The 15,695-nt window shown below is 46.8% G+C and overlaps 1 protein-coding gene across 1 annotated transcript in view; it reads right to left on the minus strand.

Moving 5' to 3' along the window:
• The window catches only part of dct (dopachrome tautomerase), a 54,432-nt gene that overhangs the window by 7,427 nt on the left and 31,310 nt on the right, over positions 1-15,695 (minus strand). Inside the window, exon 6 of the mRNA XM_068032948.1 lies at positions 3,295-3,433. Coding sequence (XP_067889049.1) covers positions 3,295-3,433 — 139 coding nt within the window. The remainder of the gene's footprint in view (positions 1-3,294; positions 3,434-15,695) is intronic.

A 15,695-nucleotide genomic window follows, 5' to 3' on the forward strand; every position in this document is an offset into this window, starting at 1 on the left:
TGAGGACATTATAACAATATTAAGCAGGAACTGAAGAATTTAGATTGGGGCAGCTGTTTGAGGGTAAATCAACATCTGACATGTGGGAGTCTTTCAAACGTCAATTGATTAGAATCCAGGACCAGCATGTTCCTGTGAGGAAGCAGGATAAGTTTGGCAAGTTTCGGGAACCTTGGATAACGCGGGATATTGTGAGCCGAGTCAAAAAGAAAAAGGAAGCATGCGTAAGGGCTGGAAGGCTAGGAACAGACGAATCCCTTGAGGAATATAAAAACAGTAGGAAGGAACTTAAGCAAGGAGTCAGGAGGGCTAAAAGGGGTCATGAAAAGTCATCAGCAAATAGGATTAAGGAAAATCCCAAGGCTTTTTATATGTATAGAAAGAGCAAGAGGGTAACCAGGGAAAGGGTTGGGCCCACTCAAGGACAGAGAGGGAATCTATGTGTGGAGCCAGTGGAAATGGGCGAGGTACTAAATAAGTATTTTGCATCAGTATTCACCAAGGAGAAGGATTTGGTGGATGATGAGCCGAGGGAAGGGAGTGTAGATAGTCTCAGTCATCTCATTATCAAAAAGGAGGAGGTGTTGGGTGTCTTGCAAAGCGTTAAGGTAGGTAAGTCCCGAGGGCCTGATGGGATCTACCCCAGAATACAGAGGGAGGCAAGGGAAGAAATTGCTGGGGCCTTAACAGAAATCTTTGTATCCTCATTGGCTACAGGTGAGGTCCCAGAGGACTGGAGAATAGCCAATGTTGTTCCTTTGTTTAAGAAGGGTAGCAAGGATAATCCAGGAAATTATAGGCTGGTGAGCCCTACGTCAGTGGTAGGAAAATTATTAGAGAGGATTCTTCAGAACAGGATTTACTCCCATTTGGAAACAAACAAACTTCTTAGCGAGAGGCAGCATGGTTTTGTGAAGGGGAGGTCGTGTCTCACTAATTTGATTGAGTTTTTTGAGGAAGTGACAAAGATGATTGATGAAGGAAGCGCAGTGGATGTTATCTATATTGACTTCAGTCAAGCCTTTGACAAGATCCCTCATGGCAGACTGGTACAAAAGGTGAAGTCACACGGGATCAGAGGTGAGCTGGCAAGATGGATACAGAACTGTCTTGGTCATAGAAGACAGAGGGTAGCAGTGGAAGGGTGCTTTTCTGAATGGAGGGATGTGACTAGTGGTGTTCCGTAGGGATCAGTTCTGGGACCTTTGCTGTTTGTAGTATATATAAATGACTTGGAGGAAAATGTAACTGGTCTGGTTAGTAAGTTTGCGGATGGCACAAAGGTTGGTGGTGTTGCGGACAGTGATGAGGATTGTCAGAGGATACAGCAGGTTATAGATCGGTTGGAGACTTGGGCGGAGAAATGGCAGATGGAGTTTAATCTGGACAGATGTGAGGTAATGCATTTTGGAAGGTCTAATGCAGGTGGGAAATATACAGTAAATGGCAGAACCCTTAGGAGTATTGACAGGCAGAGAGATCTGGGCGTACAGGTCCACAAGTCACTGAAAGTGGCAACGCAGGTGGATAAGGTAGTCAAGAAGGCATGCGGCATGCTTGCCTTCATCGGTCGGAGCATTGAGTATAAAAATTGGCAAGTCATGCTGGAGCTGTACAGAACTTTAGTTAGGCCACACTTAGAATATTGCGTGCAATTCTGGTCACCGCACTACCAGAAGGACGTGGAGGCTTTGGAGAGGGTACAGAAGAGGTTTACCAGGATGTTGCCTGGTCTGGAGGGCATTAGCTATGAGGAGAGGTTGGATAAAATCGGATTGCTTTCACCAGAACGACGGAGGTGGAGGGGCGACATGATAGAGGTTTACAAAGTTATGAGCGGCATGGACAGAGTGGATAGTCAGAAGCTTTTTCCCAGGGTTGAAGAGTCAGTTACTAGAGGACATAGTTTTAAGGTGAGAGGGGCAAAGTTTAGAGGGGATGTGTGAGGCAAGTTCTTTACACAAAGGGTGGTGAGTGCCTGGAACTTGCTGCCGTGGGAGGTGGTGGAAGCAGGTACCATAGAGACGTTTAAGAGACATCTTGACAAATACATGAATCGGATGGGAATAGAGGGATACGGTCCCCAGAAGTGCAGAAGGTTTTAGTTTCGGCAGGCATCAAGATCGGCGCAGGCTTGGAGGGCCGAATGGCCTGTTCCTGTGCTGTACTGTTCTTTGTTCTTTGTTCAAAAGAAGCAGTGGTCCTCGCACTGACCCTGACCCTTGGGGAACACCACTGTCTACCAGGCACGCTGGTTGGGAGGCCCGGAGGCTGGTCGAGCTCAGAGAAAGACAGGTCTGAGGAAAAAGTTGGCAAGTACTCCTGCTCCTCCGCACCACAAAAGTAAATAAAATGTACTTGCTGGGATGCGCTGGGATGAAAGCTGGTACTGAGAATACTGACCTAACGTGGCAATCATCTAACTATATTCTTAAACCTAAATGTTATAGATCATAAAAGTTCACAAATGCAGACGTGCACAGATAAGAAAAAATATATGATTTGTTTTAACTCATGGATCATAAATATTCTTAGTTAACCCCACCTCTTTTCTCCATGTAGGTGTGTTTAGTTTAGTTTAGAGATACAGCACTGAAACAGGCCCTTTGGCCCACCGAGTCTGTGCCGACCATCAACCACCCATTTATACTAATCCTACACTAATTCCATATTCTTACCACATCCCCACCTGTCCCTATATTTCCCTACTGCCTACCTATACTCGGGGCAATTGATAATGGCCAATTTACCTATCAACCTGCAAGTCTTTGGCATGTGGGAGGAAACCAGAGCACCCGGAGGAAACCCACGCAAACACATGGAGAACTTGCAAACTCCACACAGGTAGTACCCAGAATTGAACCCGGATCGCTGGAGCTGTGCGCCTGCGGTGCTAACCACTGCGCCACTGTGCCGCCCACTGTGCTTGACTCTAGTTTGGAAAAACTGCAGTATGTAATAATTGCCTTCAGTCAAATGAATCACCAGCCAGTTCAATTCTGATGCACACCTTAAAGTTTTGAAAGTTAAAGAAACAGTGGCCAGTTTGCAGTACTCCTATGGTAACATTGTGAAAATAAGAATATTACAACCATTAAAGCTCAATTGTTAACAAGTAACAGTATGGTACAAGTGCACTGAGGATACATCCTCAAGGGAGAAAAATCATGCACTGTTTCAAATAACTTAACACAGCAGGACATTTATTACCATTGGCAAAGCAGGAATCAGATAGTCGGATGCTGATATAGGAGGCATAACAGTTCAATCATTTTAGATGAGCTAAATACATACCACAAAAAGTGGATCATTTGCTGCAGAGTGTGCAAAAGCATTTGTTCCATTTAAAGAAGAATGGACAAGGTTATGAAGACTCTGAACTTCACCAGTGCCAATTTCACCATCTGGTGTGTCAAATCCCTCAAGGGCATTTCTGAAAGCAAAGAATAGGTCACAGTACATGTCCAACAATGCAAAGTTTGACAAATATATAGGCAGTAGGAATTCCAATTAATAGAAGAAATGCTTAAATGAGCAAATTAAAATGGTGAGTTTGCCCAGGATTTTGTTTTCATCTCATTAATGAAGGAGTCCAAGAGGGAGAACAGCTATGTAAGACAATGGGCAGAATTTTATCCTGCCCTTGGAGACGGGAATGGAGGCAGGGGCAAACAAAACGGCGGTTGGGGGGTTGGGGGGGCTGTTCCCGATGTTGTTTGGGCCCCCTGCCATTTTGATTAGGGCACGGAAGGCCGAGGACAGCCTCCACCCTCCCCCCACCTCCAGGACAATTGCGGCCCTTAAGTGGCCAATTAAAATGCCCACTTACAGGCTGCTTCCCGCCTCCACTCCAATTTTGTGGAGGACAGAGGAGCCTGGCGCTGCGTGAAGATGCTGCCGGGTGAAACCTGGAAGTCTCCTAGCGTGGTCGGGGGGGGGTGGTGGTCCCTCCTATGGGGGCCCCGTGATGGCGATGGCTGCCCCCTCAAGAAGACCCATCCCCACCCTCACCAACAACCCCCCACCACCACCCCCCCCCCACCCACCCTGTTGCTGAGACCTGCCTGACTGGCCCTGGCAACCCTGACCCCACTCACCTGTCCAAGATCACCAAACATCCCCAGTACTGCAGGCCAGTTGCAGAACTGGCAGTGGCCACTGCTCCCTCTGGCACTATTGGCAGCTCTGGAGGCAGCAGCCTGTCCCTTAAAGGGATGATGTCCCCGATAGTGGACAGTTAATTGGCTGCCTGCCGTTAAATTGCAACAGGGATCTTACGGAGAGCCAAGATGGGTTCTCCCCCGACCTTATGGCCCGGCGCCAGGACCCCCGTCCCCAGAATAAAATCCGGCCCAATGAATTTCACATTACAAAATTACAGTGGCACAGTTGGTAATAGTTTTGCAAATCAAAACCTCAAAAATTGGTTTCAAGTAGCATGCAGCTTTTCATTCATATCATAAGAAGTTTTCATAATGGCATTAATTGTATTCCTGCAATGGCGTAGCCAATAATACAGTACTAAAGTGAGCTCTGAGTAGGAAGATTTAATATTCTGTCAGTCTCTGGAAATGTTTCTGTGCAAATTTTATGGAAAGAATCTGAGAATTAGTCTTTCTGAAACAAGTATTGGGCTGGATTTTACAGCTTCCCCCGACATCGGAGGTCGTGGTGGGCGGGGCCAGAAAATGCATCCGGCAGAGGTCCGCCATGGGCCGTAACGCCGGGAAGGCCCAGCCTGATATTGCCAGTGGCAGCGAGGCCTCGTGGCAGCCCTCCAGCCTGTCAGCGACATGACTAAATTTTAAATATGGTAATTTTGTTAAATAAATGAATTAATTACTTACCCATTTCCATTGGCATTCCGGTGCCATATTGGTACCGGTGGCTGGCACTCCTGCACCTTCTGATCTCTGTCCGGTGATCTAAGGTGGAACACTGGTGGAGAATGAGGTAACAGGTACATTTCTCAGTGCGTGGTGGGGGGAGCAGAGTAAAACTAATTTCATTAGTCGAGGGGGTGGTGGGAAGGGGTAAAGTTGAAAGTTGATGAACTTTGCAGGGTGAAGGTCGAGAGCACAAGGTAAGTGTTTTGGGAGGGCAGAGGGCAGGTTATTATTTCCATGGCTATTGGGGGGGTGGTGCGGGGGGGGGGGCGTTAGGAGAGGGTCCGGATAAATTTATTTCATTTCCTAATAGCACTGTATCTTTAAAAAATTAAGTTGTAATGTAGGGCTCGAAGCCCTATAAAAATGGCGTCGATGCCTGTGCAGTGATACCTGCCTCCATTGCCGGGGATGGACTGCCCGCTCCCTCCGTGTCATCAAGGGCGGAGGGGGGCGGTCCTCCTCGGTCTTTAAATGGGCCGCCGCGCTGAATACCGCGGCGACTCCGCGACGTGTGGTCCGCACAGGTGGACAGCCATTTTTGAGATTGGCGGCAAGCTTATAAAATCCAGCCCATTGTGTGTAAATCTAGGGGCTAACAATTTAGCTGGAGTTGCCTGAATTCTAATCTAAGTCACTGATCCATCACTCACTGATAATTCTTCTTACTGTCATCACTTCAACTTTAGTCCTCTTAGCTGGTCACCTTTGCTGTCATGATTTAATACTCAAGATTCATTGCAACAGAACTGTTTTATTTTACAATATTTATTCCTGTACATTCAGCAAAATCTTATCTTCATGCAGCACAATCAGAAACAGCCGAATAAAGGCATTTCAGGAAAAAATTAATAGTTTGTAGCACTTTACCCCTTTGAGCACTCTGCAACATCAAAGGATTCAATATTAATATAAGCCTTTCAGTTATTGCAAATGATACCAGGCACATAAAGGCACATCAAATTCCATTGAACATGAGGAAATCAGTTCAGGTACATCTGGTTCTCCGTTCTGTCCATATTAGGATACATCTACACCTCTTTCTGTGAAGATCTTCAGGGAAGATTTTACTTTTCGCTATGCATTGATCAAATATTGGAAGCTCTTTGTTGAAGCGATGGTTTTAGGGGTCATTATTTATGTACACCACACACCAATTGTACCATCCCCCCACCCAAAACATGCACACACTAGAGCAGATTTTTCAAACATTAATGCATTATTTTCAACTTAAAATGGTTGTTATTGATTGGAAAATGGGAGTGGAGATCCATCATATCAAATCTCTACCTCTTTGTTGAAAATGGGCGGCACAGTGGCGCAATGGGCGGCACAGTGGCGCAGTGGTTAGCACCGCAGCCTCACAGCTCCAGCGACCCGGGTTCAATTCTGGGTACTGCCTGTGTGGAGTTTGCAAGTTCTCCCTGTGTCTGCGTGGGTTTCCTCTGGGTGCTCCGGTTTCCTCCCACATGCCAAAAGACTTGCAGGTTGATAGGTAAATTGGCCATTATAAATTGCCCCTAGTATAGGTAGGTGGTAGGGAAATATAGGGACAGGTGGGGATGTGGTAGGAATATGGGAATAGTGTAGGATTAGTATAAATGGGTGGTTGATGGTCGGCACAGACTCAGTGGGCCGAAGGGCCTGTTTCAGTGCTGTATCTCTAAACTTTGCACAGCGCATGCATTTCTGGTGGGATAGTTGAGGGCAGCAAGAAGCTGCTGCCAGAACCATATTGAATATTTCAGTATTTAAATTAAGTTTTAATGATGTTATTTTGACATTCAAGATATTTCCTGATCTTGCTGTGTCAATAACCAGGAATGATCTATCCATGTGAGTAAAATGGATATCCATGGTTGCTCGGAACTGACATGTACACAAAGACTTATCTAAAGAGTTCAGTAAGAAGATTCTTTGAACAATTTGCAAGCCATTTCTGCACCATTGTCTTTTTTTCTGTTGTTACTTAGGTTTCTAAGAATCTATATTGGAAGAAGAAAACCAAGGGAGGAATGCCAAGCACCTGTTGGTAATCTAACAATGCAGTTGATAGCTAAGGTATACATAGCCCTGTACACATAGCCCTTAGCTGATGAGTCAGTACTCCTCCACGTTGAACACCACATGGAGGAAGCACTGAGGGTGGCAAGGGCACAGAATGTACTCTGGGTGGGAGACTTCAATGTCCATCACCAAGAGTGGCTTGGTAGCTTCACTACTGACTGAGCTGGCCGAGTACTAAAGGACACATCTGCTTGACTAGGTATGCGGCAGGTGGTGAGGGAATCAACAAGAGGGAAAAACACGCTTGACCTCGTCCTCACCAATCTGCCCGCCGCAGATGCATCGGTCCATGACAGTATTGGTAGGAGTGACCACTGCATGGTTCTTATGGAGACGAAGTCCCGCCTTCACATTGAGGATACTCTCTAACGTGTTGTGTGGCACTATCCCCGTGCTAAATAGGATAGATTTCAAACAGATCTAGCAATGCAAAACTGGGCATTCATGAGGCGCTGTGGGCCATCAGCAGCAGCAGAATTGTACTCAACCACAATCTGTAACCTCATGGCCCGGCATGTCCCCAACTCTACCATTACCATCAAGCCAGGAGACCAAACCTGGTTCAACGAAGAGTGCAGGAGGGCATGCCAGGAGCAGCATCAGGCATACCTCAAAATTAGGTGTCAACCTGGTGAAACGACAAGAGAGGACTAATTGAGTGCCAAATTGCGTAAGCAGCATGCGGTACACAGAGCTAAGCGATCCCATAAGTGCTGCCACATCCAGCAGTCAATAAAGAACACAGAACAGTACATTCAGTGGCATTACGATCGCTGAATCCCCCACTGTCAACATCCTGGGGGTTACCATTGACCAGAAACTGAACTGGAGTAGCCATATAAATACCGTGGCTACAAGAGCAGGTCAGAGGCTAGGAATCCTGCGGTGAATAACTCACCTCCTGACTCCCCAAAGCCTGTCCACCATCAACAAGGCACAAGTCAGGAGCGTGATGGAATATTCTTCACTTGCCTACATGGGTACAGCTCCAACAACACTCAAGAACCTTGACACCATGGGGCAGCACAGCGGCACAGTGGTTAGCACCACAGCCTCACAGCTCCAGCGACCCAGGTTCAGTTCTGGGGACTGCCTGTGCGGAGTTTGCAAGTTCTCACTGTGACCGCGTGGGTTTCCGCCGGGTGCTCCGGTTTCCTCCCACAGCCAAAGACTTGCAGGTTGATAGGTAAATTGGCCATTGTAAATTGCCTCTAGTGTAGGTAGGTGGTAGGAGAATTGTGGGGATGTGGTAGGGAATATGGGATTAATGTCGGATTAGTATAAATGGGTGGTTGTTGTTCGGCACAGACTCGGTGGGCCAAAGGGCCTGTTTCAGTGCTGTATCTCTATGACTATGACTATGACCATCCAGGACAAAGCAGCCTGCTTGATAGGCACACCATTCACTCCCCCACCACCGACGCACAGTGGCAGCAGAGGTTGGCCTCTTCCTTCCAGCCATTGGGAAGAGTGTTTTCTGTGGGCCCTTACAGGCTGTAGCATGATCTTCAGGAATGCCTCAGAGAACTGGGGGTGGCAGGGAGGGGCGGGTGCAGCCTTCCTATGTTGAGACTCCATCATTGCACTTGCTTTCTCTGTCCTGACTGTTCTTTCATGGATCCATTCTGACCCTTAATGGGGTCCCTTTAAATAGTGAGGCTCTAACATTTAGGTGTGGCCATCATCACTCTGATTGGTCAGGAAACCTGGAATCAGGATGCTAATGGTGTGACTGTACAAAGCCTGCTGCACAAACATTTGGGTTCACGGTCCGGTACCAGCCTCCCCTATTGTGAATGGGTGTAAATATGTTAAAATTCATCCCTAACATTCTAGACTTAAGTAAGGAGTACTTCAACGAGGTGAGACAGAGACTGTCCACAATAAACTGAGCCAGGACCAGATGGTTGCAAAAAAAGGTTTTGGATTGTGGGAGAGCAAATTTTAGTAAAATAAGGCAGGATCTGGCCAAGGTAGACTGGAAAGAGTTACTTGTCGGGAAATCTACAGATGAGCAGTGGGGGGCATTCAAAAAGGAAATGGGGAGGGTACAGGCCCAACATGTTCCCTCTAGGGTAATAGGTAGGAGCAACAAGCCCAGAGAACCATGGATGACCAGAAGCATTCAGGGTACGATGAGAAGGAAAAGAGAGGCTTTTAGCAAATACAAGAAGAGCAAATCAACGGAAGCATTAGTGGAGTAGAGAAAGTGTAGGATGGAGCTTAAGAAAGCCATTAGGAGAGCAAAGAGGGGATATGAGAAAGCTCTGGCTGGTAAAAGTAGGGAAAATCCCAAGATATTCTATATCAATGAGAAGAGGATAACCAGGGAAAGAGTAGGACCCATTAGGGACCAAGTGGGAAATTTGTGGGTGGAGCCAGAGGACATTGGTAGGGTGTTGAATGAATACTTCACATCTGTCTTCACCCAAGAGAATGAGGATATAGATATGGAATTCAGACAGAGAGACTGTGAGGTTCTTGAGCAAATTGTCATAGGGAGTGACAAGGTATTGGAGGTTTTGGAAGGCTTAAAAGTGGACAAATCTCCAGGTCCGGACGATTTGTGTCCCAGGATGCTGTGGGAGGCGAGGATGGAGATTGCAGGGGCTCTGACCCTAATTTTTAATTCCTCTCTGGCCACGGGGGAGGTGCCAGAGGACTGGAGAACAGCTAATGTGGTCCCACTATTTAAGAAAGGTTGTAGAGATAAGCCAGGGAACTACAGACCAGTGAGTCTCACGTCAGTTGTAGGGAAACTATTGGAGAAAATTCTGAAGGAGAGAATCTATCACCACTTGGAGAGGCAAAATTTGATTAGGAATAGTCAGCATGGCTTAGTAAGAGGGAGGTCATGCCTAACAAATTTGATTTAATTTTTTGAGCATGTGACCAGGTGTGTAGATGAGGGTAGTGCAGTTGATGTAGTTTACATGGATTTCAGCAAAGCCTTTGACGAGGTCCCACATGAGAGACTTATCAAGAAAGCAAATGCACATGGGATACAAGGTAACTTGATAAGGTGGATTCAAAATTGGCTTAGCTGTAGGAGACAGAGAGTGATGACAGACGGCTGTTTTAGTGACTGGAAGCCAGTGTCCAGTGGCAAACCACAGGGATCTGTGCAGAGTCTCCTATTGTTTGTCATTTATATAAACGACATAGATGACTATGTGGGGGGTAGGATCAGTAAGTTCACGGATGACAAAGATTGGCCGAGTGGTTAACAGTGAGGTGGAGTCGTGGGTTACAGGAAGATATAGACGGGATGGTCAAATGGGCAGAAAAGTGGTAGATGGAATTTAACGCTGAAAAGTGTGAGGTGATACACTTTGGAAGGAGTAAATGTGACACGGAAGTATTCAATGAATGGCCTGACACTGGGAAGTTCCGAGGAACAAAGGGACCTTGGCGTGATTGTCCATAGATCTCTGAAGGCAGAAGGGCAGTTTAATACGGTGGTGAAAAAGGCATATGGGACACTTGCCTTTATCAATCGAAGCATAGATTACAAAAGCAGGGAGGTCATGTTGGAATTGTACAGAACTTTGGTAAGGCCACAGCTGGAGTACTGTGTGTAATTCTGGTCGCCACATTATAGGAAGGATGTGATTGCATTGGAGAGGGTGCAGAGGCAATTCACCAGGATGTTGCCTGGGATGGAACATTTAAGCTATGAAGAGAGGTTGGATAGGCTTGGGTTGTTTTCACCAGAGCAGAGATGACTGAGGGGTGACCTGATCGAGGTGTACAAGATTATGAGGGGCATGGACAGGGTGGATAGGGAGCAGCTGTTCCCCTTAGTTGAAGGGTCAGTTACGAGGGGTCACAAGTTTAAGGTGAGGGGCGGGAGGTTTAAGGGGGATTTGAGGAAGAAATTTTTTACCCAGAGGGTGGTGACGGTCTGGAATGCCCTGCCTGGGAGGGTGGTAGAGGCAGGTTGCCTCACATCCTTTAAAAAGTACCGGGATGAGCACTTGGCATGTCATAACATTCAAGGCTATGGGCCAAGTGCTGGCAAATGGGATTAGGTAGATAGGTCAGGTGTTTTAATGCATCGGTGCAGACTCGATGGGCCTCTTCTGCATTGTATTATTCTGTGATTCTTTGATTCTGTTTCCATCCCAGAGTTTTAACAGGTGCAGGTGAGAATACTGCAGATGCCCTAACTATGATCTTCTAAAGTTCTCTCAATTCAGGAACCATTCATTTAGATTGGAAAATTGCAAATATCGCTGCTGTTTATGAAAGGTGAGAGAAGGAAACCAAGGAAATATAGACCAGTTAGCCTACCATATGTTATTGGGATATTACTGGAATCTATAAGTAAGGATGGAGTGAATGAACACTTTGAAAACTTTTAGCTGATCAGAGAAAGCCAGCATGGATTTGTAAAGGGTAGTGCATGCCTGACCAACCTGATTACATTTTTTGAAGAGATGACTAAAATAATGGACAGGGGAATGGCTATACATGTTGTGAATGTTATTTACATAGACTTCCAGAAGTGTCTCGGAAGAGCTTATTAGCTGAAGCTCATGGAATTGAGCACAAATTATTGACCTGGTTCGGAAATTGACTGAGTGGCAGGAGACAGAGTTGGGATAATTGGCAGGATATGACAAGTGGCATTCCAAAGGGATGGGGCCTCAACTCTGCATTGTATTTATTATTGATACAGGTGATGGGATAGAAATGCACATATCCAAAGTTCCTCATAAAACAAAGGTGGCGGCATTGTAAGCATGAAATTACAAAAAAATATTAATTGATTAAGTCAATGGGCAAAACTCTGACAAATGGATTTCAATGTAGGCAACTGTAAGATCACCAACTTTGGACCTAAAAAGGACAGAACAGGGAACTTTCTAAATGGTGAAAAGCTACACGCAGTGGAGGTGCAAAGAGACTTAGGGGTCCATGTGCACAGATCATTAAAACGTCATGGATAGGTACAAAAAATAATCAGAAAGGGAAATGAATACAAGGCATTAGAAGTCATACCGCACGCCCTGGTTAAATGTTACCTGGAGTATTATGTTCAATTCTGGGCACCACACCTTAGGAAGGATATATTGGCCTTGGAGGGAGTTCAATGTAGATCTACCAGAATGATACCTGGACTACAAGGATTAAGTTACAAGGAGAGATTACACAAACTAGGGTTGTATTCCATGGAATTTAGAAGATTAAGGGGTGACTCGATGGAAGTTTTCAAGAAGTTTTAAGGGGAACTTATAAGGAAACTATTCTGCTGATTGAAGAATCGAGAGCTAGGGACATAGGCTAAAAATTAGAATCAAGCCTTTCAGGGGTAAGATTAGAAAATACCTCTACAGGAAAAGGATGATAGAAGTTTGGAACTCTCTTCCACAAATGGCAGTTGATGCTGGGTCAATTGTTAATTTTAATTCTGAGATTGATAGATTTTTGATAATCAAAGATATTAATGGATACAGGGCAAAGGTGGGATTATGGAGTTAGGTCAAAAATCAGCCATGATTTAATTGAATGGTCGAACAGGCTAGAGGAGTTAAATGGCCAACTCCTCTTCCTATATGAGGAAAATCAACTCAGGGCCAAATAGGATAGCGAAGTTTCATAGAAACTGGTTCAAATTTAGACCGGAGTGGGAAATAGAACCTGCTGCATGAGTATGGAGTTTGGGTGGTGGGGTGGGGGGGGGGGGGGGGGGGAGGGGTTGGGGGGATGGGGGGTGGTGGCAAAATGATAGCTTCACACTTCCCAATATTTAATTGGAGAAAATTGTGCCTCAGCCAGGACTGGATATTGGGCAAACAGGCTGACATCACAGAAAAACAGGTACTGTGAGGTCCTGGTCACTATGGTGAACAGTTCTCTTGGGATGCAAGCGGGCTCATCAGACTGCAGGGTTCATCCTCCTCCTCTTCTGCGATCACTACCACCTGCTCCTGCACACTCACTTTGTGAGTCTGACACAATGCACTCTCACTGTCTATAATATCTCAGGATGGATATATTGAAGTGATATTCATGAGGTAAATAGTGCGTGATTTCTGACTACTTTCACTTCTAGGTTTCGGATTTAGTGTATGCTTTGCTGATAGTGACTGGAAGAATAAAGATGAGAAGGAGGAGCAGCAGAAATCTGTCCCAAACACTGAGCTGGAGCAGGGTGTGTGACAAAACTCTGTTATTTTTTACAGTTTAAATTTATCCTTTCCATCCTACTTCCACATTTCCAGGAGTTAGAGATCACAAGTTAGGGGTTCCTGCCCTTGTAAATGTTCGCTCTCTGTTGTGTGCAGTCACCTGCAAGAGGAGCAAAGTAAATGAGAAATTTTAATGCTCAAGCTAACATGCAATAAAATCCAAGTGTCCTGTGCAACCTGTGATGAGATATGTATTAGTATTTAACTACATTAGAGAGGAGTTTAATTTAATGCCAGAGACAGTGGCTCCGACAGCGAGTCAGAAAGCAGGAGGTAACCGCACCATGGCCGTTTCTAGGCGCCCCGACATGATTGTATGCCCATCAAGCAATTAACTGCCAGGTGTCAGGGATCCCGTCCCTTTAAGGGCGAAGATCCTGTCTCTTCAGTCCCAGCAGCACTACCGGGAGCGGTGGCCAATGCTGGGACTGCACCCAGCCAGGACCAGCAAGATGCAGCAGGCCCTGGAACCCAGGTAAGTGAGGTCGGGCTCACTGGGGGCCAGTCAGGCAGGCCCCGGTGGGGGTGGGGGGTGAGGGATGGTGGTGGTGTTAGTAAAGGAAGGGGGCGATGGAGTGTGGGGGGTGGGGGGGGGACAGTCCTTGCTGGTGGACGGGGGCCTCCCTGCGCCACAGGGTGCCCAATCAGGAGGGTTCCCCCAACCCTGATCTGCCAGGAGACCACCAGCTTTTACATCTGCCCACATGGCGGATGGCCACTCCCACCGCTGCTGATAGAATATTAGCGGAGGCGGGGAAGAGGCCTTAAGTGGCCCTTAATTGACTACTTATGGAGCTCAATTGGCTTCTGGACGGGCAGGCCATATTGAATTGGACGGAGTCGGGAAGGCGACAGACACTCTACCCCCCTCACCCCCACTGCCTTCCCTCCTGATTCTACAGTCGCCCCCCCCCATCCCATCCCCCGCCTCATTATCCGCTCTCGTGGGCCAGATTAAATTCCACCCAAGGATTCTCTTGTGCTGATTGCATGCAAGGACATGAGTGAAAGAATACTTCCAGGTAATGGCTAGGTGTGATACAAATTACCCAGCTGTATCATTGATATTTATGATTAGGTTGAAAATGCTCGCGCTGATTGAGGAATTTTCCCCTTGGATTGGAAAATTTCCAATGTCACCAATATTTAAAAAGGGTGGGAGAAGTAAACCAGGAGATCGTGGACCTGTTCGGCAATGTTTTGTATGGATATCCAGAAAACGTTCAATAGGTTCCCCTCGGAGACTGTTAGCAAAAATGGAAGCACAGGGAACTGGAGGTAACTTTTTGACATGGGCAGTAGATGGAGAGTAGACATAAAGGGCTGGATTTTACCATTGGCTTTAGGACCCCATGTCAGGACCAAATGGGAGTCTCATAGAATCATAGAAGTTACAGCACAGAAAGAGGTCATTCAGTCCGTTGTGTCCATGCCAGCTCTCTGCAACTCACCTAGTCCCACTTCACTGACTTTTCCCTATAGCCCTGCAAATTTTTTCTCTTCAGATAATTATCCAATTTTCTTTTGAGATCCACAGTTGAATCTGCCTCCACCACACTTTCAGGCAGTGCACTCCAGATCCCAACCACTCGCTGCATAAAATGGTTTTTCGTCATGTTGCCATTACTTCTTTTGTCAATTATCTTAAATGGGTATCCTCTGGTTCTTGACATTTCTGCCAATGGAAACAGTTTCTCTCTATCTACTTTACCCAGATCCCTCATGTGCTTGCCGACAGCATGCCCTCCAGTGCAATCTTCCTGGAGGCGGCCTCCTACTTGGCTGTTCGCTGACCCGGGCGGGCTTCCAATTATGCTTGTCGGATCAGAGCGCCGGCAGCTCTGGAGCCTCGGCAGCCCCACCAGGAGAGGTAGGTGCTGCTGAGGCAGGTCAGGGACCGTGAAGCAATCTGAACATGGAAGCGCCTTCAGAGGTGTGTATTTATATTAAAAATAATGAAGGGTGAACCTGTTAGTTCCCTTGAATGGTGGAGAAGCACCTCTGGGTGCATTGTTTGGGCCATGTGTGCAGCCTTTTCTGCCTGCGGCCCCGTCTTTGTGGCATGGGGCCTCCAGCTGCAGGGACGGTCCCTCGTTTGAGGTGGTGGCCTCCGAACATGGCGGGTGTCCACTCTGCCAGCCGCAAAATGCCAGCGGCCCTTCTAAGTGGGGTCTTAATCATCTTAATTGGCTGCCCACCTCCATGGAGTGGGTAGCCGATCTCACTCTCTGCCCGGTCAGGGCAAGTTCCTGGGTAGCGGGAATACGTAGGGGAGCTGTCCTAACAGTTTCTCCCTATTTTCCCGGTCCCCCCCGCCTCCAAGCCCACCACCATGGGGTCAGGAAATTTCAGCCCAAAGCATATGTAATCAAATTGCCAGGATGTGGCTTGTGGGGCTGCATTTCACATTGCTGCAGCTGAAATCATCAGTGGTCGTAAACAATGCCAGACCACCCAGGCGGACAACATGTTTAAATGGCTGGGGCAGACCGTCCACCCCGATAACATGAAGGGGGCAGGTGGTCCGTCCCTGGCAATGGCGTCAGCA

This window comes from Heterodontus francisci, chromosome 6 (genome assembly GCF_036365525.1).
Source record: "Heterodontus francisci isolate sHetFra1 chromosome 6, sHetFra1.hap1, whole genome shotgun sequence".
NCBI classification, from domain to species: domain Eukaryota; kingdom Metazoa; phylum Chordata; class Chondrichthyes; order Heterodontiformes; family Heterodontidae; genus Heterodontus; species Heterodontus francisci.